We start from the raw sequence: 19,818 nt of genomic DNA on the forward strand, positions 1-19,818 counted from the left end.
GGTTTGGCTCAAGAATTTTATGGGGGTCGTCATCAAGCCAGCTTCCACAGAGGACCCACTCCGCCGCTTGCAGGCGGATCATCGACGGGCCGCCACAGCTTGCTTGAGTGGCAATCAAAGCTAACTTGAATCGGCTAGCTGCATCGCGGGGTGTGGCTCGTGCAGATCCTTGCCTTCTGTTACTTAAGCTCCATGCTGCACAGAAAGGTTGCAGCGAAACCTCAACCACGCATTCTCCAAGCGGCAACCTTCAGAAGCATCACCATCTTGCCGCGCGCAACGCCCGATATCGCAGTCGAGAACCGGAATACCAAATACAGAATATTAAAGATGGATTACGATCCTATGGTGATGGACGATGCCGAGGCCATGGGCCCAGTCGTCAAAATCTCCCAAGTATGTTGTCGCCACCGGCTTCTGTTCTGAGATGAAGCGCGCAGTCTTCTAACCGCGTCCATGTTATCCAGGCGGACTCGGTACGCGTCAAGTACCAGCTAGCGAATGCAGACATATCGTTTGCAAACTCCCTGCGGCGCGTGATGCTCGCGGAGATTCCGACGTTGGCGATCGATCTTGTGGAGATCGAAGAGAACAGCTCGGTGCTCGCCGACGAGTTCGTAGCACACCGCCTAGGCCTCATTCCACTAAACTCCGAGGGTGTCGACTCCATGTTTTTCTCGCGCGATTGCGATTGCGATAGCACCTGCGAGCGATGCACGGTTACCCTTACTTTACACGCAAAGTGCACCGGTGACGAAAACATGCATGTGTTCGCGCGTGACCTCGTGCCGACGAGCGAGCGCATCAACTCGGTTCTCGGCAACCCCATCATCTCGGACCCCGACGGCCTCGGCCCGCTCATCCTTAAGCTCCGGCCAGGCCAGGAGGTCAAGCTTGTGTGCATCGCAAAGAAGGGTATTGCGAAGGAGCATGCGAAGTGGGCGCCCTCGGCGGCCATCGGCTTTGAGTACGACCCACACAACAAGCTTCATCACATCGACCTCTGGTACGAACAGGATGCGAAAGCGGAATGGTGAGCCTCACTCCGTCCAGACCTCTTTCTAACTCTCGCTAACCATATGCCCCTAGGCCACCAAGCGAGTATGCCGAGTGGGAGGAACCACCCCAAGAAGGCGAGCCATTCGACTATGACGCCGTTCCCAACCGATTCTACTTCAATGTAGAAAGCGCCGGAAGCTTGCCACCCGACGTGATCGTCAGCGAAGGGATCAAGGTCATCCAGCAGAAACTTGCCGGCCTGATCCACGAGCTCAGCGAAGGCGACGGCGGCGACGGCATGAACGGCGACTACGGCGGTCCCCGCAGCCCAGAATACGCTACGGGCGCCGACGGGTTTGGCGGGTACACGACGCCGTTCGGAAACGGGGGTAACCAGAGCTCGTGGGGCGGCGCTGGCGGTACGACACCATATGGGACAACGCCGTATGGCGGGGGCCAGAGCAGCTGGTCATGAGTCTTGGTGGCCATGTCGCTCTCGCGCGACCGGTGCCCCGTGCGTGCAGTCGCCGGTTTTTTAGGGGGACATCTGGATAGCAGGCTGCACTCATAATATGTTCTATATTTGGAGATACCAGCAGGCGTTCTGGCAAGGGAAGGGGCAGGGATTTTCGCATCATTTCATGGGAGAAATTGGTTCTACAGGTGTCCAAGGCGACAAAAGTTCGTGTGTATTTTGCATGGTCTGTAATTTAATAGCACGGGAATACAGGAAAAGCTAGTAGTAGCACTCAAGGAAATGGGTGAGAGGAGAGATAGATAGACGGGCCGGCCAAGGGGCCCTTTTGTCAGGCACCAATGCCTGCTAATGCAATTACAGATGTCTAAAACAAACGCCTCGCGTGCCCATATGCCCGTATGTACATGGTATAGCGCTCCCCTCTAAGAGCTCTATGTACTCTATGACTTCTATCCCGCCATCCCCCCATATTCAAGTGGCTCTTTCAGTTCATTCATACCGGATCCTCTATGCCCTTCATCTTCCTGTACAACTTGCGATGAGATTCTAAAAAGAGGAATGTACAGATTGTTTGTCTGCAGGATTATGTTAGCATCTTCTTGACACAACCACGTGAGAAGAGGCCACGTCACGATGAAGACAAAGAGAAAAGGAGTAGGACTTACGGCCCTAGCCGCAGAAAACTAGGCACCCAGCCCTTGAACATCCACCGCATCCCCTCTTTGGCATACACCTCTCTCAGCACCCCGACCACCCCATGGTTGCCGCCCGTCGCGGACATGACCCGCGTCTTGATGACGTCGATCGGGCTCGTCACCGTGGCCGCGACCACGCCGGCGAGAAAGCTCGCGCTGAAGTGTGTCGCCAGGTTGTCCTGCATGGGCGTCAGCCGCAGCAGCGTGCGCTTGAACACGTCGTAGCTCGCCAGCTGGCTCGCCGTCATGGCCGCCGCCCGCGCGCTGTTGGGCCACACGCCGCGGAACACGCTGCCGACCCCTTCCTCGCGGACCATGCGCACGAGCCCGTCCAGCGCGTGCGCGTAGTTGCGCCGTTCGGCCGCGGGTAGCGCCGCGTCGTGCTGCATGCGCACGTTGAGAACGTCGGCCGCGTTGCCGGCGATGCCGCCTATGAACCCGGATGTTGAGGCCATCGCTATCAGGAGGGCGAGCGACGGTGGCTTGGGCTTGCCCGTCGCCGGGTCATCCTTCTTAGAGGTGAAGCGCGACTTGAGTTCTTCGTAGATGCCGAAGCGGGTCGTGGAGTAGGTGATTTGGCGCAGCAGGGAGGCAGAGAGGCCATTGTATAGCCCGCGCACGCCGTTGTGCTTGACGATGTGCACGAAAGTGCCGCTCATTGTCTTGGGCATGTCGCCGCTGTGGGTCTGGAGGCGGACCTGGATTGAGGCCGTCAATTATCACGGCATAACACGGCATGGGGGGCGTTTCGGTACCTTGACTATGCCCATCGGTCAGCGGGCGCGACTGGATTGGGGGCTTCATCATTGGGTAGAGGCTACTACTTACCTAGGTCAAGAGGATGGGTGACGCAGGCGGCCAAGCTGCTTGCGCTGCCCCCGAACCAAAACGGGTAGTGTACTGGCCGCGGCTTAGTCGGCGGTGCAACCGCCCGGTCCTGCATGGCGGTTGTGGTCGCCGGCGGTCGCACTTCATTCTTGGCTGCCTGCATCGTACGCTGCAGTGACCGAGCAACACGTCGTTATGAGAACATTCCGGTTTTTCTAATAGGATAAAGGAGTGCGATGACTCCAAAACAAACGGATAACTACCACAACTGCAATAGTTATTATCAGATCCAAGAAATATGGCGGGAATGAATTAAGAATCAATTCCTGAATCCAATCCAACGGGTCTCAAAAGCAGGTCCGCGATTACAACCATTTTTCGGCGGTTGTTTCGGCACCGCCGGCATCGTTTTCAAGCTCCAGATGGGCCGTGCGTCTGATCGACGTCAGCGGGCTGTTCCAAGATTCTGGGACCAGGGGTTCTCGTTATCATCGATTTGTCTCTTATCGTTATCGGTGGAGATGTGCGATATCGGGAGGGACAACAACAAAAGTTTTGACCGCCTTCGAGTCATTGCCAGACCAGGGGTTAGGTCAGTTGGCGTGGGGCAGCTAGTGACTAACTTGAAGAGTAGACGGGAAAGCTAAAGAACTTCCCTTCCTCCTCCATCGTCGCGGAGTCATTCGTCCTTTTCCTGCTTGCGCCGACAACTGCCCTCCTGAACCATCCTAGCGGTGAAGCTCAAACATCTTCAACATGTCTAAAGGCCGTGTTTGTCTGTAAGTGTACCCCGCCAATGCTTGGGGAAGCACGCGACTGATTTCACTCGTCCCAGCGCCTACTCTGGAGGTACGCATTTCTATACACTTGCAATTCTCGCTTGTAGTTCCATGCCATGCTTGATGGTGTCATGGTGCCCTTATAGCGTTCTGGGGCTCTTGTATCCCCAGAAGCTCCCGTATTAACCTCGGCTGAAACTGACCGTCCGTCCCAGGCCTCGACACCTCCACCATCCTGAAATGGCTCATTCTCGAGGTCCGACCCCATGCTGCCTGCACCACTCTGCGTTATCTCAGGATATTGACACCGGTAAAACAGGGCTACACCGTTGTGTGCTTCCTCGCCAATGTCGGTCAGGAGGAGGACTGGGCCGCAGTCGAAAAGAAGGCCCTTGCACTGGGCGCCGAGCGGATGGTCATTGAGGATCTGCAGCGCGAGTTCGTCGAGGAGCTCGTTTTCCGCGCCATTCAGTGCAACGCTATCTACGAGGACCGCTACCTCCTCGGCACCTCCCTGGCTCGCCCCGTAATCGCACGGGCTCAGGTCCGCGTTGCCCAGCAATACAACTGCGACTACCTCAGCCACGGCTGCACTGGCAAGGGCGTAAGTGATGACAGATTCAGGATGTTGGAACAAAGCTGCTAACACCGCGCATAGAATGAGTATGTCGAGCCGGGCTGGGCATGAAAAGGGTCCATCTAGGCTAACAGCCCTTCAGTCAGGTCCGCTTCGAGCTTGCCTTCAAGGCTTGCAACCCCTCGATGAAAGTAATCGCTCCGTGGAGGCTGCCCGAGTTCATCCAGAAGTTCCAGTATGCATTTCACCGGGCAATTCCGGGCAAGATCAGGAGCTGACTAGGCACACAGAGGCCGTGCCGATCTCCTCAAGTTCGCCGCCGAGAACAACATTCCCGTCTCCTCTAGCCCCAAGGCGCCGTGGAGCATGGACGACAACCTAGTCCACTGCTCATACGAGGCTGGCGTCCTTGAGGACCCCGACCACACCCCTCCCAAGGAGCTCTGGACCCGCACGGTCGATCCCACCGATGCTCCCGACAAGCCATACAATTTCACCATCCACTTCGAGAAGGGTATCCCCGTCAAGGTGGTGACTCCTGACGGCGAGGCCACCGACTCGGTGGAGTTGTTCAAGCTACTCAACAAGATCGGCCACGATAACGGTGTCGGCAGAGTCGATATTGTGGAAAACCGCTTCATCGGCCTCAAGAGCAGAGGCTGCTACGACACTCCTGGCCTTACTATTGCGTAAGTGACCAGAGATCCGTTGCTGACACGCAAAGTCTACTAAAGCTAGATGCTGACATGCTGCAGCCGCCTTGCTCACCTCGATCTTGAGGGTTTGGTTATGGACTCCAAGGTTCGCAAGCTGCGTGACCAATTCGTGACTCTCGAGTGGTCGCACTGCCTCTACAATGGCATGTACTTCAGTCCCGAGCGCGAGTTCCTCGAGAATTCGATTATCTTCTCCCAGAGGAACGTTAGCGGCCAGGTCCGCATGTCGGTCTACAAGGGCGCCGCATACGTCCTGGGCCGCTCGAGCGATGCTAGCAACCTGTACTCACAGGAGGACGCTTCCATGGATTCCCTCGACACCTTCTCGCCCATGGACACCACCGGTTTCATCGCTATCCAAGCCATCCGCCTGGAGAAGTACGGCCTCCAGAAGATCAAGGATGGCGAGCCGCTCAGCAAGTGAACTGCTTCTGGATGTAAAATAAGAAATATCCAATGAAAAAGAAATACCGCTGTGACTTGAGGCTCTCATGATTTGCATATTTGAGTGCCCGTCTGAAGCCGGCGCAGCCCAGAATCTGGAAGAGCTGAGAACCCCTTTATGGTTCCCGAGCCATTGGTTGACCAATAATGAATCTCCGGAAGACAGCCAATTGGCGATGTCATCATGCAGACTGACCCCTGTCGCTCAACGGACCCACTGGATTTTCTCGAGCTCCCTCCAGCAGCGATCACCGGCCCGGCTGTTCTCAAATCCCCACACAGATCAGGCCTCCAAAGAGCCGCAATCCAAACTTCAGCATGATCGGGCCACGGTGCCTTGCGGGCGCCGTCTGGCAGCGTGCTGGAGGGCACTCTAGTGTGACGCTGTTCCTACGCCAAGGCAGCCGACTAAGCAGCGTGCCGGTTCAACGTTGCTGGCGAGCAGCGTACTCTTCAGGTTAGCAATGCAGGAGAAGGCATACACAGATTTGCCCTACGACCAGTGCGACTTTGCTGATGGGATGGTCGAGAAGACTCTACACCTTCGCCTTCAACCGGCACCACAACTCCCAGGACCGTTGAGATCAACGGCAAGGCGTACACGACTGATGCGTGGTTCAATGTTTCCTCTACCGTCCTCAATTTGACCTCGCGAAAACTGCACCTCCAGAAAGACCACCCAGTAGCGATCACCCGGAAGATCGTGGAATCTGTCTTTCCGGGACCTACCTACAAGTACTACAATGAATTCGACCCAGTGGTGTCAACCTACGAGAACTTTGACTCGCTCGGCTTTCCCCCGGACCACCCGGGCCGCGCTCGTTCCGACACATACTACATCAACAAGGACACGCTGCTACGGACACACACAAGCGCACATGAGGCGGAGATATTCCGAGCCCGCGAAAGCGGCGGCTACCTGATCAGCGCCGATGTTTACCGCCGCGATGAAGTCGACCGCAGCCACTACCCCGTCTTCCACCAGATGGAGGGCGCTCGGGTGTGGGACAGGACCAAAGTCCCCAACGGTGACCTGGCTGCAGCGATCCGCGAGGATCTAGCCCGACTTCCAAAGCACAATGTGCGCGTCGAAGACCCCAACCCGCCGTTCCACCCGGAACGGAACCCCCTCCAGGCCGAGCACCATACGCCCGAAGAAGCGGCCGCCGTCGCAGCCCACCTAAAACACTCCCTCGAACTAATGGTCAACGAGATCTTCTCCCGCGCCAAAGCTGCCACCGCAGCCGCCGCCGGAAAACAGGCCGCGGTCCCCTCTTCCGAGCAACAACAAAGACAACAACAAGAAGAAACCGAACCCCTCCGCGTCCGCTGGGTAGAGGCCTACTTCCCCTTCACCTCGCCGTCCTGGGAACTCGAAGTCTTCTACCAAGGCGACTGGCTCGAGGTGCTGGGCTGCGGCGTGAGCAAGCAGGAGCTGCACATCAACGCCGGGTCGCCCTCACAGATCGGCTGGGCCTTCGGCATCGGGCTGGAGCGCATCGCCATGCTGCTGTTCCAGATCCCGGACATTCGGCTCTTCTGGTCGCGCGACGAGCGCTTTCTGAGCCAGTTCCGCGGCGTCGAGGACGACCTTGCCAGGCTCAAGCCGTTTGTGCCGTTCAGCAAGCACCCGGCCTGCTACAAGGACGTGTCGTTCTGGCTGCGCGGCACGTCGGCGGCGGGCGGGAACGACAGGAAAGGCATGGGCGCGGCGGACTGGCACGCCAACGACCTCATGGAGGTCGTGCGCGATGTGGCCGGGGACTGTGTGGAGGACATCAGGCTCGTGGATGAGTTCATGCATCCCAAGACGGGCCGGAGGAGTATGTGCTACCGCATCAACTACCGGAGCTTGGAGAAGACGTTGACCAATGCCGAGACGAACGAGATGCATGAGCGGGTGGTGGGCGCGCTGGTGGAGAGGCTGGGGGTGGAGATTAGGTAGTTCGCAGGCGGATTTGCTACGGCTGCTTTGTCTTGGGTCGGCGTTCCTCCCTTACCTCTCTGTCTGGGCAGAGGTTCTTGGTCCGTCTCGCCTGACAATCATCCTGCTCAGCCACGAATTGGTCAAGACGCTGGTGACGGCTTTCCCCTCCTCTGTCTTTTTCCTCTGGCTTTTGACCCTCACCATCCGCCTCACGGGGTTACGGGACCGGGATGTCTCTCCCGCCGTCCGCATGTCGGGGGCTGTACTTATATTGTACCATAGTATACACCACTGAAAAGATAGGCAGGCGGATAGACGGCAACGTAAGACTTCGAAGCTCCGCTCCAGACCGCCCTCTCCAAAGTCGGTAATTCATCAATGCACGCGGAGGGCAGTGCAAAAGCTGTGGAGCCATGCGTGAGGGGTTCGGCTCTTGGATGAGCAGAGGTCAGTCTGCCATGTTAGATTGTTCTTTTATCAGATGGGTTCACTTGGCGGACTTCTCGGCAGAGAGGTCGTGATGGCTTTTGGGTTCTCGTGCCTACGTGGCAGCGGCGCAGGTGTCTCTCTCTGTTCCTTGGTGGTGCTGGCGCAACTCGTCAAGCCGTTGAGGGCAGAGCTTATGAATGCTCAGGAGACATTTCTTTCATTCCGCATATTGCGTGGCTCGTCCAGCGTGGTGCCGGGTAAGGATGACCATGCTGTGCCTCGTCGCCAGTTTTGAGCATTCGCCGCTGACAGTTGGTGAGATTCGGTCGAGCTTAACGCGACAGCTTGTCGGATTCCACGCTTTTATCACTCAGATGAAAAGAGTCCTACCTACTCTGGTAACCTGTTTACTCAACATGGGTAACATGCATGTGTTAGACTGGCCAAGTCTCGTTGGTTTGATTGTGTTCCTCCTGCTTCCTGATGCGGCAGGTCTTCAGCGTTTCTCTCCCCCTCGGCGTGCTCGGGTCAGCGGGCTGCTTTCTGCATTCAAATCGTCCCGAGTATGACCTTCTAGATTTCGCCAATATGGTGGCGGCGTGAGATGGCTGAGCAACGAGCCATAACTCAGGTGGACACCAACACAAGTGCCCTGCTCACCTGAGGAGTCACGACGGTTGGGACCACGATGCGCCGCCTTCAACCCATTTCTGAGAGCCTCGGCCACTGGCGAAGGCCATGAAGAACGCGAGGCTGATGAAGTCCGAGACGGGGTGCCGGATTCAGCATGTGGCAGTTGGAGGCCGGCGTGCTCGTGGACTTGTTTCTTGTCTTCCCAACGGCTTGGTGCAATGAGGCTGTGCAGTCGTGGGAGAGGATGCGACAGCCCTTGGCAGTCCACGACGGAAGGAGGTTTGGGCCAATCGCGTCCAGCGCACTCTTTGACTTCGCAAACGGAGATTCGCCCGTTTGTTGCCGGCCGGTTCCACATCACATCCTTCCGCTGCTCCACTTGCAAACGGTGTGGTTGGAGTGTACGAAAGCCGTGGCAAGAAGCGCTGGGATGTTTCGACCATCGAGAACTCTCGAGAAAGCCAGCCGCCAATGAACTGGGATCAGGAATTTTTGAGGGAGGCTTTGCAATGAAAGAGGCAAATTGAACGCGCAAGGTCTGCCATGGAAGCCATAGCCCGCTCAAGCCCCAGGCGGGCCGGTGCTGCCGTATCTCAACAGTTTTCCGGGTGTCTTGTGGCAGCGCTAAGCCATGCAACTGGGCATCCTGACGGCGGCATTTGTGGGCTTCGCAAACGGCCTCCATGTGATCGCCCAACCGGGAGGGGCGCTGTAATCGTGGACAATGATTGATCCATTGCGCCTGCAGAGTGCATCACACTACATGGGGGTCTTCAACCTCGCATTTAACATCCCGCTGGCACCCGCCTCCCATCCGCATTAGTTGATTTACACTACATCTCTGAATACCCAGCTTGTGCTACCTACCGATTTTCTCTGCGGGGGCCAACATCCAGCTAGCCTAGGACGACAAGGGAACACTCCGCAAATATCACCATCGTACAGGCAGAGTTATCAAGAGGGACCTGCTACAACTTCAATTGCACTCTACAGCGTCAACAATACCGACGTCAAGATGGAGCATCTACACCGCGAACTCCCACTCCGGGCAGCCCCTCAGGAGTCACAACTATCAACACCAGAACTGCGGCCATCCTCCCCCTCACGCTCATCAACCGGCAGCAGCACCCGGTCTCGCAAATCCACGCTCACCCTCGACCTCACCAACCTCCCCCCGCTTGTCAAGCCAACGCCGCCATGCAACACACTGATCTTCACCAACCTTCAATCCCGCGACATCTTCCGCCCAGACAATCTCCAGACCATCCGCGACCTCATCTCTCAAACAGCCCGTATCCACGCCTTCTCCCCATTGAAGTCGCTCAACCGCATTGTCGTGTCCTTCTACAGCGACGCCGACGCCATCGCAGTGCGCCAGGTCTGGGACGGCGAAGCCGTCATGGGCGATCGGTGCCGCGTGTACTTCGGCCAGCCGACACCCCTGACCACACTGGCGGACACCCACCTCGCGCTGCCTGACGCAGGCAAGCTCTTCTTCATCTCGCCGCCGCCGAGCCCGCCGCACGGGTGGGAACAAAAGATGGAGGACGCGCCCAACAAGATGGTGCACGCGGATGATCTGGCCGAAGCACTGGCGAAGCTGAGGCATCACCAGAACCAGAGCAACGACGGCATGACGATGGGCTCCCCCGTATCGCCAGCTGAGAGTGGTAGTGGCAAGGGGCGGAGTCGTAGCTCGACGCTGGTCTTCCAGCCGACTCCCGGTTCAGGAGCCAGCCCGAACCTGCCGTGTGTCATTATCGACGACATGACGGATGAGCCGGAAGAGATGTCTCCGGTTGCGCCACCGAAGCCGATCATGGCGCATACGGCGCGCCCGCCGGTCGAGTTGATGCACGATGCCTGAAGGCGGAACTGAAGCGGAAATTACATTCTATTACTCTTTTCTTTTCCCACTGCCCTTTTTCTCTCGCTGTTTGGTCATTCTCTGCATTAATCTGGCTATCGGCACATGTTGGTTGTTACACAAGACATCACGGGATCGGTTTGGGGCTCATGGAGAACGGCAGTTGGCGTTGGGTGCTTGTGCATGTGCGATAGGGGAGCCGTCGCAAACGGTATTACTTATATTCTACGGCAGCGTTGGAGGTCATGGGTAAAAAAGCATGGTCATGTTGCATGCACAAGTGGGATTACACAGAGAACAGTAGCTCTAGCTCGATGTCGGATGGGTAGAAGAGTGGTGAGCGCGTTCAGTTCATTCGCTCTGGCGTTTTATGTGATAGCATTGTGTCGTGAGACAGCAAATCTAAGAAGAAACAGAAGAGCTCCGGAGCCCTCCCATCTAGTGTTTCCAGTGTATTCGCAAATGGCAAGTAGGTCTGTCGTCACCAACGTTACACCTTCCTGCCCCTTCAGATCTACACAATGTAACTGCCGGACCCCTCGCCGCAACAGGATCTCGAACAACCGGAACCAGGCAATCCGAAGGGATCACCGCAGTTTCTGTAACATACCCAACACACCTCTAACCCCGAGCCCCACAACCCAGCCCACAACCACGCACGCAACTAACACCGCCTTCAGATTCCGCAACTCCACCCCATCCCCCATCGTCACTCTCCCCCCAGCCCTCTGATCACCCCGCTTCTCCCCCACCGCAGCAGCAGTGATGATCCTGTCGAGCGAAGGGACATACTTCAGCTCATGCATCGCCTCCCCTCCTCCCCCATAGGCAGCAATCCCCTCCTTCACCACAAGACTCCTCAACACCCTGCGCGCCCTTGCGATGCCCGCCTCGTCCCAACGCCGCACGCTCCTCCGAGTGTAGCACACGGCCATGAAGACAAGACACTGCCCGGCCACCAGCAGCGTCTGCCAGACGCCCGGGCGCGGCACGGCCAGCGCGTCGGCTAGGGCGTGCCCGTTCAGCCAATGCGCCTCGGCGCGGAGGAAGGCGGCCGAGGGGTACAGCGGCGGTTGGTGCGCCATGGACTGCAGCATGTTGTTCGCCAGCACCTGGGAGGCTGGAGAAGGGTCAAGTTCGGAGAAGATGAGCGATTCCATCATTGTGCGGGCCGCGTCGGGGGAGGATAGATAGGGGGTGGGGGGCACGCCGAGCAGGTAGGCGACGTACCGCCAGAGGGCGAGGTAATCTTCGATTTCTGCGGCAGTCAGGAAGATGCCCTGGCGCGGGAAGGCGATCCAGATTTGGGCGGCGGAGAAGGCCAGGATGGTGCCGATGCTGTCGAGGTCGTTGATGGGGATGCCGTGGGAGGGGATCGAGTAGTACGTTGGCCGTTCCCGCGCGAGGGCCAGGATGCGCCGCCGGACCGAGGCGTGCAGGAAGCGCACGCGGATCGAGGAGGCGAAGCCCTTGCCGCCGGGCTGGATGGAAGGGAGAGAGTCGGTCACGTCGAGGATGTGCTGCGAGGTTTCCAGCAGCCGCCGGCGCGCGACGCACACGCCGAAGCCCCCTGTGCGGGTGAGTGTTTCGACGATGCGCGCGGACGCCAGCCCGCCGAGAAGGGACTGGAAGATGAGCCCGACTACGGACGGTCCCGCGTAGCGGTAGAAAACTCTCTGGCCGCGCTCTATCTGATCCCAGTCGACCCAGTAAGGGACAGTGTTGACCTGGTCCCAGAGCTCCTGGAGGGTGTCATCTTCTGGGGCGCGCGTCCTGAGGAGCTCGTACAAGTCTGGAAATCCACTATGGGCACATGCATTGGCAGCTCCCTCTTTACCAGTCTTGCTCTTCGCTCGCGCAGATGGACCTAGTAAGTGATCAAAACGGTCGAGGCATCTGGTGGCAAGCTCGTCGTAGGAGAATACCAGGGGCCGCAGTTCCGCGGCTGTGCAATGTGTTGGCGTCCACTTGAAGTCATAGTCCCAGGCTCTCACTCGACTGCCGTTTTCCGGCCTAGGAGATGTCATTGTGGTGCAGCTACTTTCACGGTGTCTGACAGTACAAATCCAGGGGTGTTGAAGCTAGAAGTGTGCTTTCTGGTATCGAGGTAAAGCTTCGTCGTACCTGGCGGACGGGTGGATATCAAGGGGACGAGACCGAGATGCCTCGAGCATCTAGATGAATTCGATATGGACATTGCCAGATGGGCTCCCTCATGGCAACCTGGAACTTGTAGTGAAAATGCAATGCCCGGACAACTACATTGTTCGTCCCAGCCCCGCATCCGGTTCGTTCTTCCCAGTTTCCCGCCATGACGTCCATTGCCACATGGCAGGGCACTATTATACCGGTAACCGAATCTCCGGAAGCTCAACCACACCCTGGTCCATATGGGGGTATCACTCCGATAAGCCAAATTCGGCATGCAGAACAAAGCTGGTGTCATGGTCAGAAAGGGGTATAGGCGAGACTATAACTTATAAGTCGGCAGGCCAAACATTTGACGATGATTGAAGTTAAGCGTTTCAGAGGCCGGTACCCCTTGGAGGTCCATGGATCTGTTGTTGACAATGTCCGCTCGAAGGATGAGGGTGTGTAACATCTCACTTCCGATGGACTCCCCGTAACCATGTGCTTCATTTACCGCCGGCTTGGGAGGATATGGGAAACTGCTAGATGCGGCCCGGGACCCATGCTCACCAACCACGCCCCGAGATCAGGAAGTCCCGTGCCCCACTTGCCGTCCGGTCCCACCCAGCCCAGATGCAGGGAGCCGGGGGGCCAACTCGGAGGGAAATTTTTGAGGCGAGCGGACTTGATGAACACTGCAGTCCCGTTCAGGTCGGTACGACTTCCTTTTGTTACCGGCCAGATCGCACGTACCTGCCTCATCACCCGAACAATGGATTGTGCTTGCCGAACGGCTGCTCTTAGGATTTTTGTCAAGAGCATCGCACAAGTCCATTTACCTCTTCGCGCCGCACCATCGCGCCTGGCTGAGTACCAGGCACAGGCTCGGTATAGTCAACGAAGCCGTCTCTACCACCGAACGCCCACCTCCACATTTGCAACCGGATCTCGAGCGTTACATACATCATCATGCGTTCGAAGTAGCCCAGCAGCAGTAGCTGAGGCTGGCGAAGGGCAATTGGAACGAGCAGACAAGCACAAAGACACAACAGTGACAGACACGACTCCTCGCTCCTCTGAACCTGCACCCGGCCGCTCCGGCGACACCGAATCGCAAGGCCATCATGCACCCACAGCGGGCTCCGGGGTGCAAAAGGAGAAGGCTGCCGAAGCTGAAACCAAGAAGCTGAGCAAAAGGGCAAAGAGAGAATTGAAAGACCAGAGAAGATTCCAGGGCGGGCTGGGGGTTGAATATGATGGCGACGACCGACCGAAAGAGAAGGAGCCCTGGATGATCCAGAAGGAAGCCCTAAAGAAAAAATTCCCAGAGGGCTGGAGTCCGCGGAAGAAGCTGTCGCCCGACGCTCTGATCGGCATCCGGATGCTGCACCAGCAGTTCCCCGAAGAATACACGACCGAGGTGTTGGCAAAGAAATTCGAGGTGTCGCCCGAGGCGATCCGTAGGATCCTCAAGTCAAAGTGGACACCGGACCCCGAGGAGGAGCTGAGACGCCAGGAAAGATGGTTCAACAGAGGCAAAAAGGTCTGGACGCACTGGGCTGCGTTGGGCAAGAAGCCACCCAGGAAGTGGCGCGCCGAGGGCATCGTCCGTGATCCCATCTGGAACCGGCCAAGAGGGCCGAATCACAAGGACCCAGCAGCTCGTGCCGAGGCGCAGCGCAGGCTTGCAAAAGGCTTGACGGAGTGACCCGGAGTGACCCGGAGTGACCGCATCTGCTTGGAAGATATGAGGAGGAGGTTGACAGATCTTGCAGACTCTGATCTTATCTATGTAGCAGCAACACGCCACGCTGAAAATCCGCCGTTCGTTATGTCTCAGAATACAACTGTACGAGTATGGGCTCGACGATATTGGACCTCACTGAAACAGCCCCGTGTCATTTGAGCTGTGTGATTACTGCATGGTCATCGGTTGCTGACGCAATGCTGTGCGAAGGCGGCTGAACGAGCTAGCCCCTCATCGACACTATATATCAACTGCTGTGATGTTCGTTTGGGACCATGTTGGACGAGATCTGGGAGCAGATTCCCTAGCTCGAGCCTACTGTAGGTATCTGAGATGGTCTGTGCTAATACCCGAGAGACTCGACGGGGACTCGGCGGCCAATGGCTGATGCGCCAGATAGGAGAGGGCCCGCGCTAATGCAACCTTGAGGCTCCATCACGCGGTCGTCGAAGAGGCTGCCGGCCGATGACGGTGTTATGGAATGAGCTCCGGAGAGTAGCATGTCAGCGCTCGCTTGGACGGAATTTATCTTGCCTGGGTGTTACAGTTTCATCATGCTGTGTTACGGATCTTGTGCTGGACTCGAGCTCCCTTCAGGAATTCCCGGTTGAAGTAAACATCAAAAGTGGGCGTCGCTCTTCCTGGACATGATCAGGGGTGGGGTAGAACTAAGTGCGCGGCTGTGATTGGCGAGCACAGTGACGTGCAGCCCAAAAAAGCAATAGCCGCACACAGGGGCCACAAATGGGCAGCACAGGAGCACGAGCCATAGCTATTTGCTCCCCTGTCGTGAAATGATGCTCTCCCCTGCCACAACATTTCGATGCGCATTCTCAACCAGAGGATTGGGATGTGGCTTGCTGAAGATCGCAGCGTCGCTGTTTTTCCTCCACCACCAGACCCGCCGGTGTCCATGACGACGTCAAGCAAATGCCGTCCGCCTCACCTTGGCTCTAGTTGACTTCGGCTCCGAGACAATTGACTTTGTCTCGCTGCACGTCTTCATGTCACTGTAAGCCTCGATTTCACGTTCTGCATCGATCATTGTGCGGTGCGGTGTTACTGTTTGGTGCGAGGTGTGCCTTCTGACCCGTCTCTATTTGCGCACCTATAGCTTTCAGCTTGCAAACGACCTCACCTATCCCGTCTTCACTCTTTTTGGACGGCACGCTCGTTAGGCACACACGCATATCGGACATACTTCTTCCATTCACCGCACTCCTTTCTGCATCCCGCTGTTGCATACACCGACAGTTCTTACTGCGGATGTTCCTACGCCTTCGTCGAGCGTCTCCCTCTCCGGTTCGATTGCCATCCTAGCCCGTCCTAACAGCACATGGCGAAGAGCGATGGCAGCCACTCCCTCAAACCGGACTAAGCTTACACCATCTAATTCTCCGTTCCTCGCGCGGCCTTCGCGGTCTTCCGTTCGACCCCGCAACCCCCAAGAGAGCTGCCTATCTCTCCAGCGCGTGATAGGCACCACCTGCAGCTCGCCCACCGGATTCGATACCGTCCACTCGTCTTTCGCATACATTGCCGGCGGCGCCGTTGTTGTGGTAGATGTCTCGGGCGGGGAGTACTCACAACGCTTCTACCGGGCCAGACCAACAGCGGTCCCCTCCCTCTCCATCTCACCGGTCACCAACACATCCTCGACCGCGAACTCAACGCCGAAAGCCAACGACAGCAGGAATAGGTCTGCTGCGTCTCCGAGGGAATCGCTCTTTGCCTCCTCGGACTGGCCAGACTCACCCACATCCAAGACCTGGACGAGCCGTGAGCGGATCAAGGCCGCGACTTGCCTTGCCCTCAGCCGAGATGGACGGTACCTAGCAGTGGGCGAAACGGGGTACGCCCCGCGAGTTCTCATTTTCAACCTACAGGATGCTTCCTCCGACACCCCCCTCGTATCAATCAGCGAACATACATTCGGTGTCAACGCCGTGGCGTGGTCGCCAGATACGAAATTCCTCGCATCATTAGGTGCCGCAAACGACGGGTTCCTCTATCTCTGGAGAGTCGATTCCCGGACGGGTGCAGTGAAGTTGTTCCAGCAGAACAAGTGCACTTCGTTTGTCAAGGGGATGGTGTGGATGGGGAGTAATCTGCTCACGCTTGGTGTGCGGCATGTGAAGGTCTGGAGGGTGGACGACGGACCGGAGATCTCTGGCGCGAAGCAGAAGTTCCCCAGCGATGGACCAGTTCCTGTCGCGCCGGTACAAGCACAGAAACCTTTGCCGGGCAGGAACATCCTTCTGGGTTCGATGCTGGACGCCACGTTCTCCTGTGCTCTTCCTATATCCGAGGACAGAGCCATCATCTGCACCGAGACAGGGAGTGTGTGTCTTCTAGACGATGCCAACAAGCAGATGAAGCTAACGAAGGCTTTGGATCTCGGGTTCAGCATCACCTGCATATCCCGGCGAGGAGACAACGTCTACATTGGTGGGAAAGAAGACTATTTCGCTATCATTTCCCTTGACACCATATTGACTGGCAAGCCCGAGATCCCTGTTCACACCTCACAGACAGCTACCGGTCTTATAGCTATGGGATTCTTGGCAGAGAATCTCGTGACAATCGACAGCAAGCGATCGATCGGTATCTGGAGTGCTGACCAGATGCCGAGCTGCGCGAGAGGGGGCGGCTCTTACATTCCCATTCCAGGCCTCGGTGAACCCATCGTTGGGATACAACGGTTGTCCGCATCAAATAAATACGGGGCCAGTTTCTTCACATGGTCGGGGCCCGGGAAAGTGACCCTCTGGGATATGGACGGCATGATAAAGTCGTCCTTTGACATCCCAATCGAGCAAATAGAAACGGGTGGTACTGAAGCCGAACCCGTCAACCAGGTCGTTACGGCGAGAGCCTCGAACGATGCGAGCCTCTTCGTTGCTGGAGACAAGCTTGGTGTTCTCCGGATCGTCGAGGTGTCCAGCGGAGAGTGTCTGCTGGAGTCGAAGGTACATGCTTCCAACTGCCAAGACATCACAGTCCATGAGGGCAAGTCGCGATTTGTTGTGGCTTCCTGCGGCAGGGACCGGACGGTTCAGTTGTTCCACCGCCCATCCACTGGAGTATTTGAACACTTCCAAACACTCGAGTTCAGCGCCAAAGTGGTGCAGGTTCTCATACCTACAGAGGACAAGGTCCTGACCTGTTCCCTCGACCGAACGCTCCAGATACATGATTTGGTGAGTAAGGAGGGGCAGCCCGATGTCGTGGCAGCCATTCCCTCCAGACACATTTCGCTGAGGGCGTCTCCGTCGTCAATGACGGTCACGCCCGACCTCAAGACCATCTTTGTGTCGCTGCTGGATCGCTCTGTATGTCAGTTCGACTTTGGCAGCGGGCGGCTCTCGACGTCTTTCAAGTGCAACGACGAAGCGGGGCTCGACTCCGTCGTCCTCGAGTCTCTAACTTATGGCGAGCTTGGCCCTGACGGCCTTGCGTTCCTCCTCGGCATTTCGAATACAGACAAGTCTGTGAGAATCTATGATACGCAGTCGGGATGTTTCATGGATCGGGAGTGGGGCCATACCGAAGCCATCAACGGCGTCATCTTCATCGACAATGAAGAGACGGGACGCAAGGTCGTCAGTGCGGGAGAAGACGGGACCATCATGATCTGGGCCCTGGATTTCCAGGATTCTGCGGGGGGGTCAAGAAGCCGTGATCCCTCACCGGAAAAAGCACCACCGCAGTCAACTTCGACCAGACCCCCTTTGAGGAGAGTCCTTTCTAAAGCTGAATTGGCGGAATTCCAGCGCCCGTCGCCAACCACAACCACCGGACGCCGTTCACCCCGCGCTTCGCGCCTGACCTCCAAATTCCACCTCCCTTTCTCTTCCTTACGAACTCCCACCGCCGATAAACAGCAGACGAGCCCTACTAGCGCCAGCGCCGCCATGAACTACACGCCCACCCGCCGCGACTCCTCGGGGGCTCTGACGACAGCCCGCCACCCTCAAGCCCCAAGACCCGCTCCAAGTTGTATAGGAGACCGTCCCTCCCCGCCCTTGGCTCCACCCCGTCCTCGAGCATCAAGGCCCGCAAAGCGTCAAACTCCAACCACCCCCGCGGCAGTGGTAGCGGCGGCGGCGGCTACGGCTTTGGAAGCCTCAGCATGGCCACGGAGCAGACGTGCCGGCAGCTGCGCGCGTATAGGAAGAAGTTGTCGTCAACCGACACGATCAGCAGCGATGTGCTCGCGCAGCTGGATGCGGAACTCCGGTTGACGGCGGCCGCACTCGGGGAGAGGGCGATTAGGAGTCGGACAAACGCCGCTGCCGCTAGCAGCAGGAGTCCTAAAGACAGGGGTCGGGATGGCGGCGGCGGCGGTGGTGGCAGCGCCCAGGAGCTGAGCGAGTCGCTACTAAGTGGGCTGCTAGATCAGTACAGCGAGCGGTTAGTCTCGATGCTAGACGAGAAGCTGAGGCTGCGGCTCACCGAGGAGGAGAAGGATGCTCTGGCCAAGGAGCGGCGGCCTAGTACAGCCGACGATGGGTCGCCGAGTACGACGAGGCGGTCGAGCGAGGGCGGTAGCTTGGGTAGTGGCGGCGGGGTCGTTTGCGAAGAGCCGCAGAGCATGTGATACCTTTATCAGTGGTGGACTACACCCTGATTCTTGCCTTTCCGTTTTCTTTGTACCAAATTACTTAACTTCTCGCGGCGCTAGAAACCTTTCCCTCTTCTTGAACCTCTTACTTTTTTATCATTTCTTTTCCTTACCTCTAGTCTTCTATTATTATCAACCGCTAGGCTATACAGGGAACGGCCCTGCTTTTCTATCAGATATCCGGAAGGGGAAGTCGATATCGGCATCCAGCCACTGCCATAGGGGAGTAAGGCGCCGGGCGTTCTCTGTTTTCTGGGCCGGAGGATAATTTTGGCTCGCTTTCCGCGCGCGCATATGCCTAATCGCATTTCCATCTCGCATGGTTTTTTCCTTCCTTCCTCTTTCCGCATCCCCGCGACTGTGTCAGTTTAACAGTTTCGGCTCTCTGGGGAGGCTTCGAGTCGCTTTGGGATTCATTCGTTGGATGGCGGGGCGCTTGATCGACATGGCGGTTGTGGGGAAGGGGGAAAGGCAAAGGAAACGGAGGTTTAGATGCTAGAGGCTCGGGGGGGTGGCGTCCGATCTAGCTTGCAATTACTGATAGCGATACCATTAGCGGAGTGGATGGACTGGATGGGCCGAATAGAGGTGATCAACCTTGATTTCCATTTTTGATGGTGCCGGTGTCCGCTGCAGATCGGTGTGATGTTGCTCGTGATGGCGATTGTTGGACGTTGGTGTTGAGGTACTGGTAGGAGTAGAGTGAGCGCTTACGCGCCTCCTCGCAGACTAGTCCCGGGAGTCCCTAGCTGTTCGGCACTTTATGATTGTCTGGTTGAACACGGTCATGTCGAGGGAACCTATCTCCTGAGCGGATGCTCCCGTGCGTGGGCGCCTGGACACATGCTGCGGGTGTAAGAGGTAAGGTTGTTGGTTTCTGGGTGCGTGTTGGGGGTAGCATACTTCCGAGCCTGAGCGTCCATCCCATTGCTGAACAGCAGTCGG

At 57.3% G+C, this 19,818-nt stretch overlaps 7 protein-coding genes across 7 annotated transcripts; 5 read left to right on the top strand and 2 right to left on the bottom strand.

Moving 5' to 3' along the window:
• The first annotated feature begins 216 nt into the window (after positions 1-216).
• On the top strand, positions 217-1,837 carry B0T15DRAFT_437142 (DNA-directed RNA polymerase). The gene is made up of 3 exons (XM_062865844.1): positions 217-396; positions 468-1,033; positions 1,090-1,837. The coding sequence occupies exons 1-3, from the start codon at positions 331-333 to the stop codon at positions 1,472-1,474; spliced, it is 1,017 nt and encodes a 338-aa protein (XP_062720390.1). The 5' UTR covers positions 217-330; the 3' UTR covers positions 1,475-1,837.
• Position 1,838: 1 nt separating this feature from the next.
• Positions 1,839-3,020, bottom strand: B0T15DRAFT_537068 (mitochondrial carrier domain-containing protein). The gene is made up of 2 exons (XM_062869594.1): positions 2,143-3,020; positions 1,839-2,052 (listed from the first exon to the last, which is right to left on the bottom strand). Exons 1-2 carry the CDS (start codon positions 2,841-2,843, stop codon positions 1,971-1,973), a joined length of 783 nt encoding a protein of 260 aa, XP_062720391.1. The 5' UTR covers positions 2,844-3,020; the 3' UTR covers positions 1,839-1,970.
• Positions 3,021-3,756: 736 nt separating this feature from the next.
• On the top strand, positions 3,757-7,461 carry B0T15DRAFT_486164 (mitochondrial phenylalanyl-tRNA synthetase-like protein; the record flags this gene model as incomplete). The annotated part of the gene is made up of 10 exons (XM_062866337.1): positions 3,757-3,779; positions 3,836-3,882; positions 3,995-4,035; positions 4,099-4,383; positions 4,503-4,591; positions 4,647-5,045; positions 5,112-5,492; positions 5,647-5,716; positions 5,814-5,973; positions 6,050-7,461. The coding sequence occupies 10 exons, from the start codon at positions 3,757-3,759 to the stop codon at positions 7,459-7,461; spliced, it is 2,907 nt and encodes a 968-aa protein (XP_062720392.1).
• A 1,846-nt stretch (positions 7,462-9,307) lies between these two features.
• On the top strand, positions 9,308-10,813 carry B0T15DRAFT_248497 (Calcipressin-domain-containing protein). Its single transcript, XM_062863139.1, has one exon. It carries the CDS (start codon positions 9,521-9,523, stop codon positions 10,370-10,372), a length of 852 nt encoding a protein of 283 aa, XP_062720393.1. The 5' UTR covers positions 9,308-9,520; the 3' UTR covers positions 10,373-10,813.
• Position 10,814: 1 nt separating this feature from the next.
• On the bottom strand, positions 10,815-12,609 carry B0T15DRAFT_248496 (uncharacterized protein). The gene has a single exon (XM_062863138.1). It carries the CDS (start codon positions 12,397-12,399, stop codon positions 10,960-10,962), a length of 1,440 nt encoding a protein of 479 aa, XP_062720394.1. The 5' UTR covers positions 12,400-12,609; the 3' UTR covers positions 10,815-10,959.
• Positions 12,610-13,274: 665 nt separating this feature from the next.
• Positions 13,275-14,210, top strand: B0T15DRAFT_400286 (uncharacterized protein; the record flags this gene model as incomplete). The annotated part of the gene is made up of 1 exon (XM_062865051.1): positions 13,275-14,210. The coding sequence occupies one exon, from the start codon at positions 13,275-13,277 to the stop codon at positions 14,208-14,210; it is 936 nt and encodes a 311-aa protein (XP_062720395.1).
• A 1,388-nt stretch (positions 14,211-15,598) lies between these two features.
• Positions 15,599-18,849, top strand: B0T15DRAFT_486168 (uncharacterized protein; the record flags this gene model as incomplete). The annotated part of the gene is made up of 7 exons (XM_062866338.1): positions 15,599-16,925; positions 17,073-17,262; positions 17,293-17,404; positions 17,438-17,453; positions 17,484-17,989; positions 18,023-18,245; positions 18,314-18,849. 7 exons carry the CDS (start codon positions 15,599-15,601, stop codon positions 18,847-18,849), a joined length of 2,910 nt encoding a protein of 969 aa, XP_062720396.1.
• Positions 18,850-19,818: the final 969 nt, after the last annotated feature.

The sequence above is a fragment of the Chaetomium strumarium genome (assembly GCF_033439665.1).
Source record: "Chaetomium strumarium strain CBS 333.67 chromosome Unknown B0T15scaffold_5, whole genome shotgun sequence".
NCBI classification, from domain to species: domain Eukaryota; kingdom Fungi; phylum Ascomycota; class Sordariomycetes; order Sordariales; family Chaetomiaceae; genus Chaetomium; species Chaetomium strumarium.